We start from the raw sequence: 12,032 nt of genomic DNA, 5'->3' as shown, positions 1-12,032 counted from the left end.
GGGGGGTTATTTTCAGCCACATGAAAGTGACAAAGCCCCACCGCGCTGGTTGTCATCTGCAGGTCAGGGATTGTAGCCAAATGAGTTTGAAGCTGGAAATGTAGAAATGTACTCTTGTGTCTAAAACATCATTTGCGCACTCCCTTAAATGTCTCAAAATATAATCAGAAATCAGCCTTTTAAAAAACAACCAAAAAACAGGTGTAGAGTTGTGCTTCAGGGGGCCGCAGGTCCTATGAAGCCTGTGGAGGGGGGTAAAAGTAGGTGGGGTGGGGGGGTGGTGAGTGCTCTTGCTCAACACTGTTTACAAAGCAAATGCAGAGGCCATGCGTGGACTACCAGAGGAAACATGTCTTAGTCGGTGTGTATGTGTGGGGTGGGGGGTAAATATGCTGGGTAAATATGGTCAAGCTGTAAACACACGCATGAAAGCCTCCATGTTGCTCCCTTTCTGCTACCTTCTGCTCCAACCCTTGCAGCTAATCGCTGCCTCGGCCCAAAATTCCGCCCCACTGACCATTAACGCTGGCAGACGTCTGCGCAGCCTCTGCTGTACTTTCTTTCCCTGGGCTGAACCAACTATAATGGACCCATTGACTGCAAAAGGGTGTGAAGTTTCACAGGTGGCGCATTAAACCGAATGGGTGGAAAAAATCAGGAATTTCCTTTCTTTTGTGCATTATTGAAGAAAGTGAGACTATAGGATCAACTGGTTTCTCCATCACTCTTTTTTAGTTCTTTCTCAACCTCATTCCTCATTAGTTCTGACAGGCTGCGTCTTGCTGTGCATGTGATTTCGCCGTGCGTTGTGCAGGAACTCTGTTGGAATGTTGTCTTTCTTCCACCTTGTTTTATTTCTTTGGCAGTTCTCGGAACCCTTCATGATCCCGCTGCTGGCTTTCACTTGACCTATTTCCTAACCCGATTAGTCTCCTCCTCTCAGGCCAAGTGCCTGCAGACGTGAACTTGTCTGGCGCATAATCCACGCAACGGCGACATTCTGATGTACCTCTCTTGGATTAGACTCATTTGAGATAATAATGGTGCTGAACATACTGATCGGCTCACATCATCCAGTCATACTGGCTAATGCCAGGTGACCAAATGGAGGCACAGCATAATTCCATTAAACTGGGACCTCGAGAAGGCGCGAATCTGCAAATATGATTGTCAGCGCAGTGCCTGATTGTGACTGTTTCACTTTTTCTCCAAAATCAAAGTTTTACGTGTAATATTTGTCTGTTTTGTCCCGACAGCTCTGCCATGGGTGTCAAGATGCTCCAGTGCTTTCCTTTCTACAGACGCTGCAAAGAGCGCTGCAAGAACAAACAGTGCCCCCCAGTGGCAGGTGAGCGCAACTACCACCAAACAACCAAGCGTGTGTACGATCTGGGATTAAATCCGGATTATTCCATCACAGGGCCCACATCTCCCATTGAAGAAACGAAGCCCCGCCTATCCTCCACCACATCGTGGAGCAGCGACAGTGACGGAGCGGGAAGCCTGAATCGGAACTCTCAGATTTATTTCTCCAGCAAAGCCCGGCTGTCTTTTCGGCACCAGATGGACAGCAACGTCCACGCAGTGGACGCCACCTACTGAGGGTGGGGGGGAGGGACGACTGCAGAAAAGAGATATGGACTTCAGAGTCTTCTGTTGCTTAGTTGGGTCTAGATCGTGTGATGGGAAAGACCACACTTTTTAGAAGTGACTGACATTCATCGCTACACCTGCTCACTGCGCGCCCCTGCAGAGAACTCAACATCATGATTTCAGAGGACTGATCTTTGTGCATGATAGCAGATTTGTTTACAAGATTTACAACCCTAAAGTGCATTATTTTGTGAACTTCCTTGTTTTGTTTTTTTAATTTCTTTTTAAAAGACTTGTGTGTGGAGGGAGGGAAACACAGTCTTCAAGTCAGGAAGGATTTCATGAACATAACAAATGGACATTGTTGAATGCTGTTCAGCTGCTTTTGCCTCCTTAGTTATGCTTTTGAAAAGAAACCAAGCTGCACATGTGCCTTCCGCACTTCCTGTTTTAATATTTGTATTGTTAAAATTGGGCCCTAATTGCATTAACCTTTAGAATTTCACCATACAGCACCTAATTACTGATTTAAAGGACAAACGGCTTCATCTGTCTAAAATATGCGTATTTAACACCAAATAACCCAAAACCCACTAGATTTTTAAAAAAGAATCTTCAACTTTTAATGCAACAAATCTGAGAGAAAGAATGTGTAAAAAAAAAAAAATGCAACTTTGTTTACTGACAAAATAACAAATTACATTAAAATATCTGTTTTTACAAATAATGAATGCCTGAAACATTTCTAAAAAAAACAAAGTAATTTAGGTCATTTCAATCAAACAGGTATAATGATAAAATTGCTGGAGGTAATTCAAAGTCTTTTGAACAAGTGCCGACCCGTGACCACTGACAAGTCGTCACTGCAGGTTTTAGGGTTTGGAGATGACACCGTCTGGGTAACGCTTCTTAAATCGGGCCACAACCTCTGGGTCCAGAAGATGGATGCCATCCAGCTGGTTCCCAAGAGTTACCCTACAGGCGAAAGGAGACAAAAGGACAAATCCAGAGAGGTAAATTACAACAAACAGAGCAGCAGAGGGATCAGAATCCGTTGCCTCTCTTTAGCGTGTAGTTTATTGAAACAAAAGTATCACACCAGTTGGGCTGGACGTTGTGCGGCCGTCCGAAAAGTTCGATCTTCCTGGTTCCAGGTGAGAGTCTCTCGATCATGCCGTAGATCTCATCTGGTTTGTGACTGGTGGAACGTACCTGGAGCAGAACATCTGAAATGTATTAAAGAGCTTGGGGTGTGCTACCTCCCGGGACTGGGTCGTCGTTTACCTCGGCTACGATCACATCGCAGTCCAAACCTCTGTTGAAGCCCTGGGTGTTGCCCTTCACGCCAACCTGAAGGGAAGCAGAGCTCATCAAGAGCTCAGAGTCTCGTTTTTGCTGACAAAGAGGGCATTTGAAGGCATCAGACTCACCAGGCAGTGCTCCTTCCCGTGGTTCAGCCAGTGGCCCGTCCTTCCTGTGCGGATGATCCTCTGCAGCTGGTTGGTTTTCACCCAGATGATTTCGTCGACTCGCTCGTATCTGAAAAAGGCAACAAGGTCAAATCAAGGGAAAGATGACCACCCTGGGCTTGATAGGAGCCAGAACATAACTGGACAGACCTACCCCCAAAGACTGAGACACTCTCGGCCCAGCTCCATCGCCCTGTCAGAGTAAAAGTTGAGCAAGAGACTGATTAACCCATAACTCGGAAAATAAAGATAACATCAGCTGCAAAGTTCAACAATGACCAGGTCTCTGATCTAAACCAGCAGCTACCTTCCAGTAACCCAAAGGAAGATGAATCCGTCATCTTGCAAAATGGGGATGTTCAGTTTTCTCATCTCGTCGTCAGTCAGCGTTCCGTAGGGCAGCTCCATGTGGATGTCCCAAGGTGGGTCGGCCATCACCACGGCGAACTTCCCCAGGATTGACACGTCCAAGTATCTGATATCGCAGCAGATCCACTGCAGTAAAAACATCCGTCACCATCTCCGTCACCCCGGGCTCTGACCCGGGTCCCTGCTTCACGCTCACCTGCGAGGGAAACAGAGTCCCCGCGTTGCTGTCGCCGTCTCCCGCCCGCAGTCCCAGCTCCGCGGACCCGGACTGGGGCCCCAGCAGGCTGCTCTCGGCCTCTGGGGGGCTGTCGATCTCATAGTGGACATATTTGCAGGTGTCCATATGGAAACAAGTGTTGAGGAAGGAGCAGTCGCCGAGACTCTCGTCAGTGTGTTTGTTGATGATGCGACTGCGTGTTACACAAATGCACGTTAGTGTTTTGTCGTGTCACACATAAGATGGGATTTGTTGGTTAAGTACTTTTAAGGCCCCTGACCGGAAGTGTAACTTGGTGCACGGCTGTGGCGCGTCCCCAGAGCGTACGCAGTCCTCCTTCGTCCCGTGATCGCAGAACTCTTGGACCTGAGCGCGGCCGCGAGACCGGAACTTTTCCACGATAGACTGCTCCTTGGCTGTGCTGGCGTTGAGCAACTCTAGAATTTCTCTGCTCAACTTGACACGAGAACATTTGCATCACATCAGTATCTACCGTCCTCCTGGTCTAGATCCAGGAACAGTGGCATCTTTCCTACCTTCTTGCTCTGTTGTTCTTTAGTGGACTGTTGGTTCAGGAGGCTTTCGATCTCCATGTCCAAATGAGACGTCTGGTTTTTGCTGCTCCTGCCCTTCTTCTCGCTACTGCTCCCTGACGTCGAAGCCCCCACCATCTGTGCGTTGGAGGCAGGTGTCAGAGAGGAGGTGCGTGGAGGAGAGCTAGAGCTCTGAATGGAGGATGAGAAGCCCGAAGCTCTTTTGTGGGGGGCCTGTTCCTCTGCTTTTCTCTTGACTCCGGTGCGTTGGCCACCGGCCACAGACCCGATCATGGCCCATAGCTTCGTGTGGTCCACCGAAACTACAACCGAAGAGGGAGAAGCAGAAGATGAAGACGACGAGGTGGACTCCCGGACTTCGATGAGCTCTTGAGCGGCAAACTTCAGCAGCAAACTCTGGATGCAGTTGTGACTGACAGGTGTTTCAGTCTGTTGGAGACAATTCAAAAGGGCAAATCATGCCAAGATTAACATAACGCCTTTTTCTTTTTTTCTGTACCAGAAAAGCATTTTTGCACTTATGTCTCACACTGTGGAGTTCGTTTGTGATGGCGAGAGAATCCGCAGGGAGTGACAGGCTCAGATCGGAGAGATATGCCAACAGTCTCTTCTCCAGTTCTGGGTCTGGGGGCTTTTCTGTCTCTTCTTGAGACGGGACAGTTGCAGATGGAGCAGGACTGTCACTCCTCGCTGTGGAACCTTCTGTAAGGATTCCACTATCTGTCCAAATAAAAATAATAAAAGGTGACTTGCTTGACAGTTTTTAATTTATCTTAAATATCTTATGAGTAATAAGATCCACTGATACAAGACAGTGTCGTTCCATAACTGAGTTGTGACATAAATCATTAGACTGATTATTTTGATCAATACTGAACAATTACTTAATGGAGATTTCCTTGGACAATCTTTTATCCTTATGGTTTTTGGCATTTAATATATATACCTGGGGAAAACAATAACAATAAACCCATAGCTTACATATTGTAAAGTGCAAGACATTCAAATTAAATCAATATTACATAACCCTCTAATATGACTGTAATTAACGAGATTAAAATGTATTTTAAATTGCTTGAGAATAAACCAAAACTCAAAAGTTTTTTTTTTCCATAAGTGGTTGCCCCCCTTTAAAAACAAACAAAAAAACGGATTTGCATTTGGATTTTTAATTAATAGAAAAAACTGAAACATTTTTGACTAAATGCAACATTTAAAAAAAGTAGACATATTTGCTTCAACGGCCCTGCTCAAAGAAATATTACTTTGCAAATATAACTGATTGCATTTTACTGGCAAATAAACAAATGGCTTTTTATTTTCCCATAGAAGTATTTTCCCAAGAAGAACCATAGCAATATCGTTAAGAATATTGATACTTAACGATATTGCAATGGTTTGTTACAATATATGGATAATATTATACCATAATTAATCTCTACTCTGTCCATCTGGTCTAAACACTGAAGTGAACGTACCAGCGGACAGTTGCGTTGGGTCTTTCCGCCGCCGCTGCAGCCTCTCTCTCAAGGAGTCCAGCTGCTTCTTGTGTGCCTGAATGTTGCTCCATGTGTCCGACATGACTACCCAAAGTGATCGAAATACCAGCACGGACGGTGCTTACTCCGAAACAATCAAAACACAGGTTGAGCCGCGTCCACCCTCCATCTGAGCGAGCCAAAATCGGGGTGTGCCGAGTAAAGCGTCCGACCAGCATCTTGATTTAGTAACTGGGAGTTCCGGTAGATGTGTTCAGAAAAGAAAACATACTGGAGGCTACGCGAATCAAATTCATAAACAAGCCCACATTTTCCTCTGTATGTACGGAATTGTGACTTTCGGGGAAGAAAAAATGTTTAAAGTGTCGCCGTTAACTCCGGAAGGATCTTACTCGGATGAATTTTTCTTACGGACCCCAACTTCCGGCGTCGCAGTCATGAAAGCTGCTCGACTTCAGCTAAGCTAGTTGCACTTGCATACAATCTGGAAGGCATGAGTCTATATTATTCAATGTAACACTGGTATTTCGCATTTGAGGCTTATTTTCTCGTTTTGCTTCGGTCTAGTAGCTTCGGTTCTTCGACATCTGAGTTTTGCTGGTTGAAGCACAAATATGGCGGAGGAAGAAAAGCAGAGTGAGCCCGTGACAGACAAAAACGAACTGCAGAAATTGAAGGTACCCCCTTTTAGTTGAGTCGTGTTTCTACTTGTAACCGCAAAGAATCGTTTTATTTTTTATTCAGCGTCGTTTTGCTTCCTCTTGCGCGCAAAACATCACCGAAATAATTGTTTCCATAACAACGGGTTTCTTCTGTCACGCTCCCATCATTGTTGGCTTTAAAAAAAAAAAGGGGGGGGGGGAGCTGCATAAATAGTGCATGGTCAGTCTCTCAGGAGATGAATCTACCCTTCTTGTTTGAATATTTGTTATTTTTGGGTGCTTTATACGTGCACATTTTCTTCATCGCGGGTAGTGCAGTGGAAAATACCCAGGGCTTTTGTCTCATTACCTCCAATCTCTGCTTTACAGGAGCTTGTGGACGATCTGTATCGTTTCAGAGACTGCTATTTTGAGACTCACAGTATCGAGGACGCTGAGAAGAAAGACGGCGATGTCACACAGGAGATCGAAAAGACTTTGAAGTACCTGCAGGAGAAAGAAAGTGAGCGGACCATTTGCACGTTTCCTCTTTTTGCAGGACAACTACAAATGTGATTGTCCAATTTCCAACAGATCAGCTGAAGCAAAAAGCAGAGTTCCTGCTGCAGAAGGGCCGGTGTTTAAATGTAGCTCCTGACTACAGTGCTGAAGCAGAGAAGTGCCTTTCCCGTGCCGTGAAACTGGAACCTGGCCTGGTCGATGGGTGGAACACATTAGGGGAACAGTACTGGAAAAAAGGAGACCTCATTGGTGCTAAAAACTGCTTTACTGGAGCCTTGCAACAGGTATGGACAAAGGAGTTTACCACATTTTTCACAAGTGAGCGCAGCCAAAATCCCCTTTTGCTGAATCATCTCTGTAGAGCAAGAATAAAGTGTCGCTACGGAGCCTGTCTATGGTGTTGAGGCAGCTGCCGCAGACAGAGCAGAAAACACCCGGTCATCCCACATTAGAGAGCGTCTATTTGGCCCGACAAGCCGTCCAGCTGGATGTTGAAGACGGGACATCTTGGTGTGAGTGTCTGCATTGTCTTGTGTATAATGTGAAAGCTGTTTGGAGCTCGTGTGGTTATACATGTGTGTTTGTTTGCAGTTGTCTTGGGAAATGCCTATGTGTCCATGTTCTTCGCCTGTGGCCAGAAGCCAGAGTTTTCTCAACAAGCTTTAAGTGCCTATGCACAAGCTGTGAGTACCAAACGCTGAAAATCTGCATTTCATCCACACCGATTTCACAGCTGTTCTAACATTCTACTCCTTTCTCCCTTGTTTGTAGGAAAAAGTGGACAGGACTGCCTCTTTTAACCCTGACCTGCATTTCAACCGATCTACTCTGTTCCAGTATGAGGAGATGTTCGGTTCTGCGCTGGAGGGCTACAGCCGAGCTGTGGCTCTCAACCCTGGGTGGGATGATCCAATAATGAAGGAGAAGCAACTGTTGGACTATCTTCGGAACGTCACGGAACTTTTACAGAACAAGGTATTGTTTAATATTAAGTATGGTGGATCCACGACAGTCGCATTGCTGTTAAATGCTCCGCCAGTAGGTGGCAGCAAATCACAGCTTCCCGTACCCACAGTCTTTGTCTCAACAGGGGAAGACGAAGCCGCGGCGGTTGCAAAAAATGCTCTCTAACCTCAGCGTATCAGAGCTGGGTCCGTGCTCCTCACCTGAGTTTCGTTCCCCTTCGGGCCAAATTGGCAGCCTGGAACCTCGAACACTGTCCTCCCTCAAACACGGCCACAACAGCGGGGTGGCTGCCCTGGGCAAAGTGGTGTTCAGCCTGGCCTCTGAAGGCAGCGTTTCATTGTGAGTGATGGTATCAGCTCAGTCTCCTGTCCCACTGTCGCATAAAGATTTGGGCTTCTAATGTCTTTTTTTGTGTGTGGCAGCACATTTGGCATGGTGGACAGTGAGGAGACGTGCATTGTGGTGATGGTATACAACATGGCGCACAGCTGGGGCGTCCTGATCGGAGACACTGTCGTCATTCCAGAACCGCTGATTAAGCGAAACATCATAACACATAAAGATGAGGTTGGTGTTTTCGTGTTCGTAGCTAAAGGGAGATCCTTTATATTGTTTTTACTCATGGGCTCGTGCTTGTGTTTCTTCTCCGTCAGTCGTTTGATTTCAGAAGTATACGGGTGGACTCTCCTCTGCTACTCATCGTCAACGGCAAGAAACAAAATGTCTATAGTCAGATTGCTACTTCGATCAGCTGTAAGCCCCACAGAGAATGAGCCGACAAAGACGCGAGATGTTTTTGTTCAAGAGTTGCATTGGATGCATCGCCTCCCTCTCCTGTTCCACCAAAGTTTATGGGTTAGTTTCTCCAGTTTCATCAGAAGGATTCAGCAACAGAAGACGACTATCCGACTTCACCTCACCTCATTTCGATAGGAACTGACATGTCTTTAAAATATACCATAATGGATAAAAATGTGCACTTTTGATCTTTTTTCTTCCACTTTGTCCCTTTTTGTGTCTCTGTTATACCGCCATTTTTACGTATGGTTTGAATAATTGTTTTTGTAAATGAAGTTGAGATTATTACTCAACCGTAGTTTTATATTTATTTTTTTGTATGTACCATTGTGTCAAAACTTTGGGTAGTTCTGTAGCTACGTGAATTTACATCTGTGTTTCCCCAGCCTTTGGACCGTCTCCATATGTCAGTAAACTCTCTCTGCATTGACTGTGTTGCTTGTTCATTTTCGTGTGCCGCTGCGGTTCGGACGCCAGTGGTTGTACTTCAACAGCTTCGTCCAACGCCACGAAGTTGTCCAGCGCGTATTACAGGACTACAAACGAGCAATACTTTGTCCTCTTGTGTTTTACTGCAATTGTTTAAATATCTTTACAAAAAATGTACTTCAAAAGGAGAGTAGTACAGTTGGCAGGAAATTGTACTAAAACAAGAACGTGCTGACATGGAAATAACGTAAGATGGATATGTGGCAACCTGGTCTTACTGCTTCTTGATGAAGCGGGCGCCGCTCTCCTTGGCGGGGGAGCTGAACTGGAAAAAGGATTTGGCCCCATCCGCCTCCAGACAGGAGAAGAATCTGCTGTCACCATCGTGGCCCACGGAGAAGAACTGAGGGCTTCTCTGGGGAGTTGCCTGCAGGGCCCCCCCTGGGTGAAACACAGCAGGTCGACAAATGTTCATTGTTTTGCTCCGTAAAAATTTCCCTACGTAGACAATCAGTGAAACGCCGCCACTCTCGTTTCTCCACGAGCTCTTTTTACATGGGGTTTACTTCCTGTGCCTGATTACTGTGGAAACAATTGGTTCAACTTGCAGACAGCGAAACACTAACACTGTACATAAGAAATACAATTATTTCTTAACTGAAAAAACTAAACTCATAAGTTGCAACTATTGGCAAAACTGGAATCTCTTTTAATTATCGTCCATTTATTTCCAATGGTGAATCAAAATCCTGAATTAAAACACAGACGACGATAAAACCAGGCATCAATCTCATATTTAAAAAATCATCTCTTACGTGCGTTAAATTCCAGGTGGGCAGGTAGCGACATCACTTCCCTTTCCCCCGCGCCGACCACCATGTTACGCAACCTCAGAGAGTCGTAAAGCCCCTGAAGCTTCTGGTACTGCCGGTTCCTCTCCATCAGCCTCTCAGACACCTCGCTGTACTTGCGTTTATAATCCTCCATGACCTTAAAGATATTTCAGATTGACTGATGTCAGCTTACCGCTGCAGGCCCGAGCAATAAGTACATATCGACTTAACAACAAAATAGTTTCAGGATTATTCACCTTCTTTAGGGACGTGATCTCCCCCCTCATGGCGGTGAGCTCAAGTTCTCTGCACTGGTTCTGCTGGGTCAAAACCTTCTCCATCTGCTTCAGTTGTGCTTCAGCCCTGGTCAGACTGTACTCCTGATACATGTGTTCCTGATGGATCTGTTTATATCAGAGATCAGTTATTTAAGACAGGAATAGAAGGAACATTTGGAGGCACGTGCTGTCGTCTTGGACCTGGTAGCTCCAGAAGGACAGAGCACGGGCGGTGATGTCCAGAATGATGTCTGGACGCAGGCCTGCCAGCACCATGGCTTTGTATTCTTCCGAGGGGGACAGTTCGGTCCTTACAATGTCCAGTTTTCCTGACAATGCCGAGGAGCAGGCGGGGCAGGTGGCAGGGGAGCGGCTGAACTCGCCAGATCCGTGTTGGTCACAGAAAACGTGCGAGCACGCCGTGACCCAGGCGAAGCCGTTCAGCTTGGTCCGACACTTTGGGAAGTTGCACAAAAGCGTGTCATCACAGAGAGACATGGCTGTCGACTGTGGAACAAAGTAAAATATAGGTATTAAATATAGTAGGGAAATAGCTGAATATTAAAATGTAATATGTCTTTTAAACTATCTTGGACAAAGTTATAGTCATATGAAATATACTCTTATAAAATAGAGTTCCAATGTTGCAAATTCTGACAATTTTTAAAAAGTATGATCAGACATTTATGTGTGTTAAAATGCTAAACTAATCACAAAAAGGTAGAAATAAGTAAATATGCTGAAACGTCATATGTCATCGGCCAATTAGTTCTAGCATAACATTAGTTGTTTCCTCACACAAAATATCACGAACTAACCAGGGAACTTTTTTGTTAAAGAAAAAAGTAAGTTTTTTTATCAAAGAAAAAAGGAAATTTGTGTCAAATAAATTGAGATATTATATATAAACGTATAAACGTGTTAGCAAGTTAGCAAGTATTTAAACCTCGGGTAACTCCGGCTAGCGCTAGCTATCATCCATTAATATTTGCATTATTGGGCAATGAATGTTTGAATGAATAGACTTATCATAAAGAACACATATTTAGGCCATGCGTTTGTCAACTTTGTTAAAGAAAACGACGTTAATTCGATTTTGTGGGGAACAAATACCTACGATAAGCGATAGCACCCTTTCGCTGTACAGGTGACAACAGGTGACGTAATAGAATGCTGCCCTCTGATTGGCTGATTGAGAATCGCAGTTTTACTGTTTAAATATTTTACAATCTCATTTAGAAATTATTATTTACAAACGATGCAATGCAACTTTATTCGCAATTCCAGCGAGTGCCGTGGCTTTATCGGACGCGCATGCATCGCTGTCGCAGAAGTGAACCGTTTTCTTGAGTAGCTGCCGAGTGGATAATGTTAGAGTTAAACATGCTGCCCTCCACCTCCTCCACCATCACCTCCTCCTCTCATTTCTCTCCCTCTATTTCCCTTTTATCCATTTCTCCACGTGGTACAGGAGCAAAGGCGGGGGGTGAAAGAGGGGCATTGTGCTTTGCAGCAGCGGATCCGGGGGTTCATAGTGAGAGAGGGGAGATGCTCACTCAACTGTGTCCAGCACGCCATTGTCAAAGATTCCCATCTATTCTCTGCCTTTTAAATAGAGCTCCAGTAAGATGCTTTTTGTAAAGAGAGGGGGGTGGCGGTGGCATAACATACAAGACGATAACACACGAAATACATGCATGCATGTGGATGGTATGAGCGTACCCCTCTTGTGCGCAAAGGCCACTAGCAGCAACGTTGATAATTGGCCCTATATAAATAATCAAATTCTCACTCATCCCACCCCTCTGGTAAAACGCAAATGTTTTGACTGTTGCCGAAGCCACCTGTGGATTATCTTTAGGTT

General features: G+C 45.3%; 3 protein-coding genes across 5 annotated transcripts; 1 reads left to right on the top strand and 2 right to left on the bottom strand.

Annotated features, from left to right (window-relative positions):
- Positions 1-1,895: 1,895 nt before the first annotated feature.
- Positions 1,896-5,900, bottom strand: mettl3 (methyltransferase like 3). The gene is made up of 11 exons (XM_003966949.3): positions 5,681-5,900; positions 4,732-4,922; positions 4,185-4,631; positions 3,929-4,104; positions 3,628-3,841; positions 3,370-3,557; positions 3,217-3,255; positions 3,024-3,132; positions 2,878-2,943; positions 2,693-2,805; positions 1,896-2,568 (listed from the first exon to the last, which is right to left on the bottom strand). The coding sequence occupies exons 1-11, from the start codon at positions 5,781-5,783 to the stop codon at positions 2,466-2,468; spliced, it is 1,749 nt and encodes a 582-aa protein (XP_003966998.2). The 5' UTR covers positions 5,784-5,900; the 3' UTR covers positions 1,896-2,465.
- Positions 5,901-5,942: 42 nt separating this feature from the next.
- Positions 5,943-9,060, top strand: ttc5 (tetratricopeptide repeat domain 5). Of its 2 annotated transcripts, none has more exons than XM_003966950.3 (10): positions 5,943-6,192; positions 6,272-6,378; positions 6,733-6,865; positions 6,937-7,148; positions 7,226-7,376; positions 7,456-7,547; positions 7,636-7,839; positions 7,955-8,169; positions 8,253-8,397; positions 8,484-9,060. In XM_003966950.3, the coding sequence occupies exons 2-10, from the start codon at positions 6,316-6,318 to the stop codon at positions 8,601-8,603; spliced, it is 1,335 nt and encodes a 444-aa protein (XP_003966999.1). In that variant the 5' UTR covers positions 5,943-6,192; positions 6,272-6,315; the 3' UTR covers positions 8,604-9,060. The 2 variants fall into 2 exon arrangements, with proteins under 2 accessions (XP_003966999.1, XP_011605027.1); XM_011606725.2 differs by having other exon boundaries at positions 6,009-6,192; positions 6,269-6,378.
- Positions 9,061-9,178: 118 nt separating this feature from the next.
- Positions 9,179-11,468, bottom strand: ccnb1ip1 (cyclin B1 interacting protein 1). 2 transcript variants are annotated; one of them, XM_003966951.3, is made up of 5 exons: positions 11,286-11,468; positions 10,370-10,675; positions 10,148-10,294; positions 9,873-10,047; positions 9,179-9,498 (listed from the first exon to the last, which is right to left on the bottom strand). In XM_003966951.3, the coding sequence occupies exons 2-5, from the start codon at positions 10,664-10,666 to the stop codon at positions 9,332-9,334; spliced, it is 786 nt and encodes a 261-aa protein (XP_003967000.1). In that variant the 5' UTR covers positions 10,667-10,675; positions 11,286-11,468; the 3' UTR covers positions 9,179-9,331. The 2 variants fall into 2 exon arrangements, with proteins under 2 accessions (XP_003967000.1, XP_011605028.1); XM_011606726.2 differs by having other exon boundaries at positions 11,282-11,378.
- Between the last annotated feature and the right edge of the window lie 564 nt (positions 11,469-12,032).

This window comes from Takifugu rubripes, chromosome 8 (genome assembly GCF_901000725.2).
Source record: "Takifugu rubripes chromosome 8, fTakRub1.2, whole genome shotgun sequence".
In the NCBI taxonomy this organism is placed as follows: Eukaryota; Metazoa; Chordata; class Actinopteri; order Tetraodontiformes; family Tetraodontidae; genus Takifugu; species Takifugu rubripes.
The sequence above is the reverse complement of the archived record's forward strand: the minus strand, read 5'-3'. Positions and strand labels throughout refer to the sequence as shown.

Coding starts and splice junctions, on each gene's coding strand:
- mettl3 (XM_003966949.3), bottom strand. CDS start 5,783: ATGTCGGACACATGGAGCAACATTCAGGCACACAAGAAGCAGCTGGAC. Junction 4,923..5,680: donor CCCAACGCAACTGTCCGCTG/GTACGTTCACTT, acceptor TTATTTGGACAG/ATAGTGGAATCCTTACAGAA. Junction 3,558..3,627: donor GGACTCTGTTTCCCTCGCAG/GTGAGCGTGAAG, acceptor TTTTTACTGCAG/TGGATCTGCTGCGATATCAG.
- ttc5 (XM_003966950.3), top strand. CDS start 6,316: ATGGCGGAGGAAGAAAAGCAGAGTGAGCCCGTGACAGACAAAAACGAA. Junction 7,548..7,635: donor TAAGTGCCTATGCACAAGCT/GTGAGTACCAAA, acceptor CCTTGTTTGTAG/GAAAAAGTGGACAGGACTGC. Junction 8,170..8,252: donor TCTGAAGGCAGCGTTTCATT/GTGAGTGATGGT, acceptor TGTGTGTGGCAG/CACATTTGGCATGGTGGACA.
- ccnb1ip1 (XM_003966951.3), bottom strand. CDS start 10,666: ATGTCTCTCTGTGATGACACGCTTTTGTGCAACTTCCCAAAGTGTCGG. Junction 10,295..10,369: donor TGTCCTTCTGGAGCTACCAG/GTCCAAGACGAC, acceptor TGATATAAACAG/ATCCATCAGGAACACATGTA. Junction 10,048..10,147: donor AGATCACGTCCCTAAAGAAG/GTGAATAATCCT, acceptor AATATCTTTAAG/GTCATGGAGGATTATAAACG.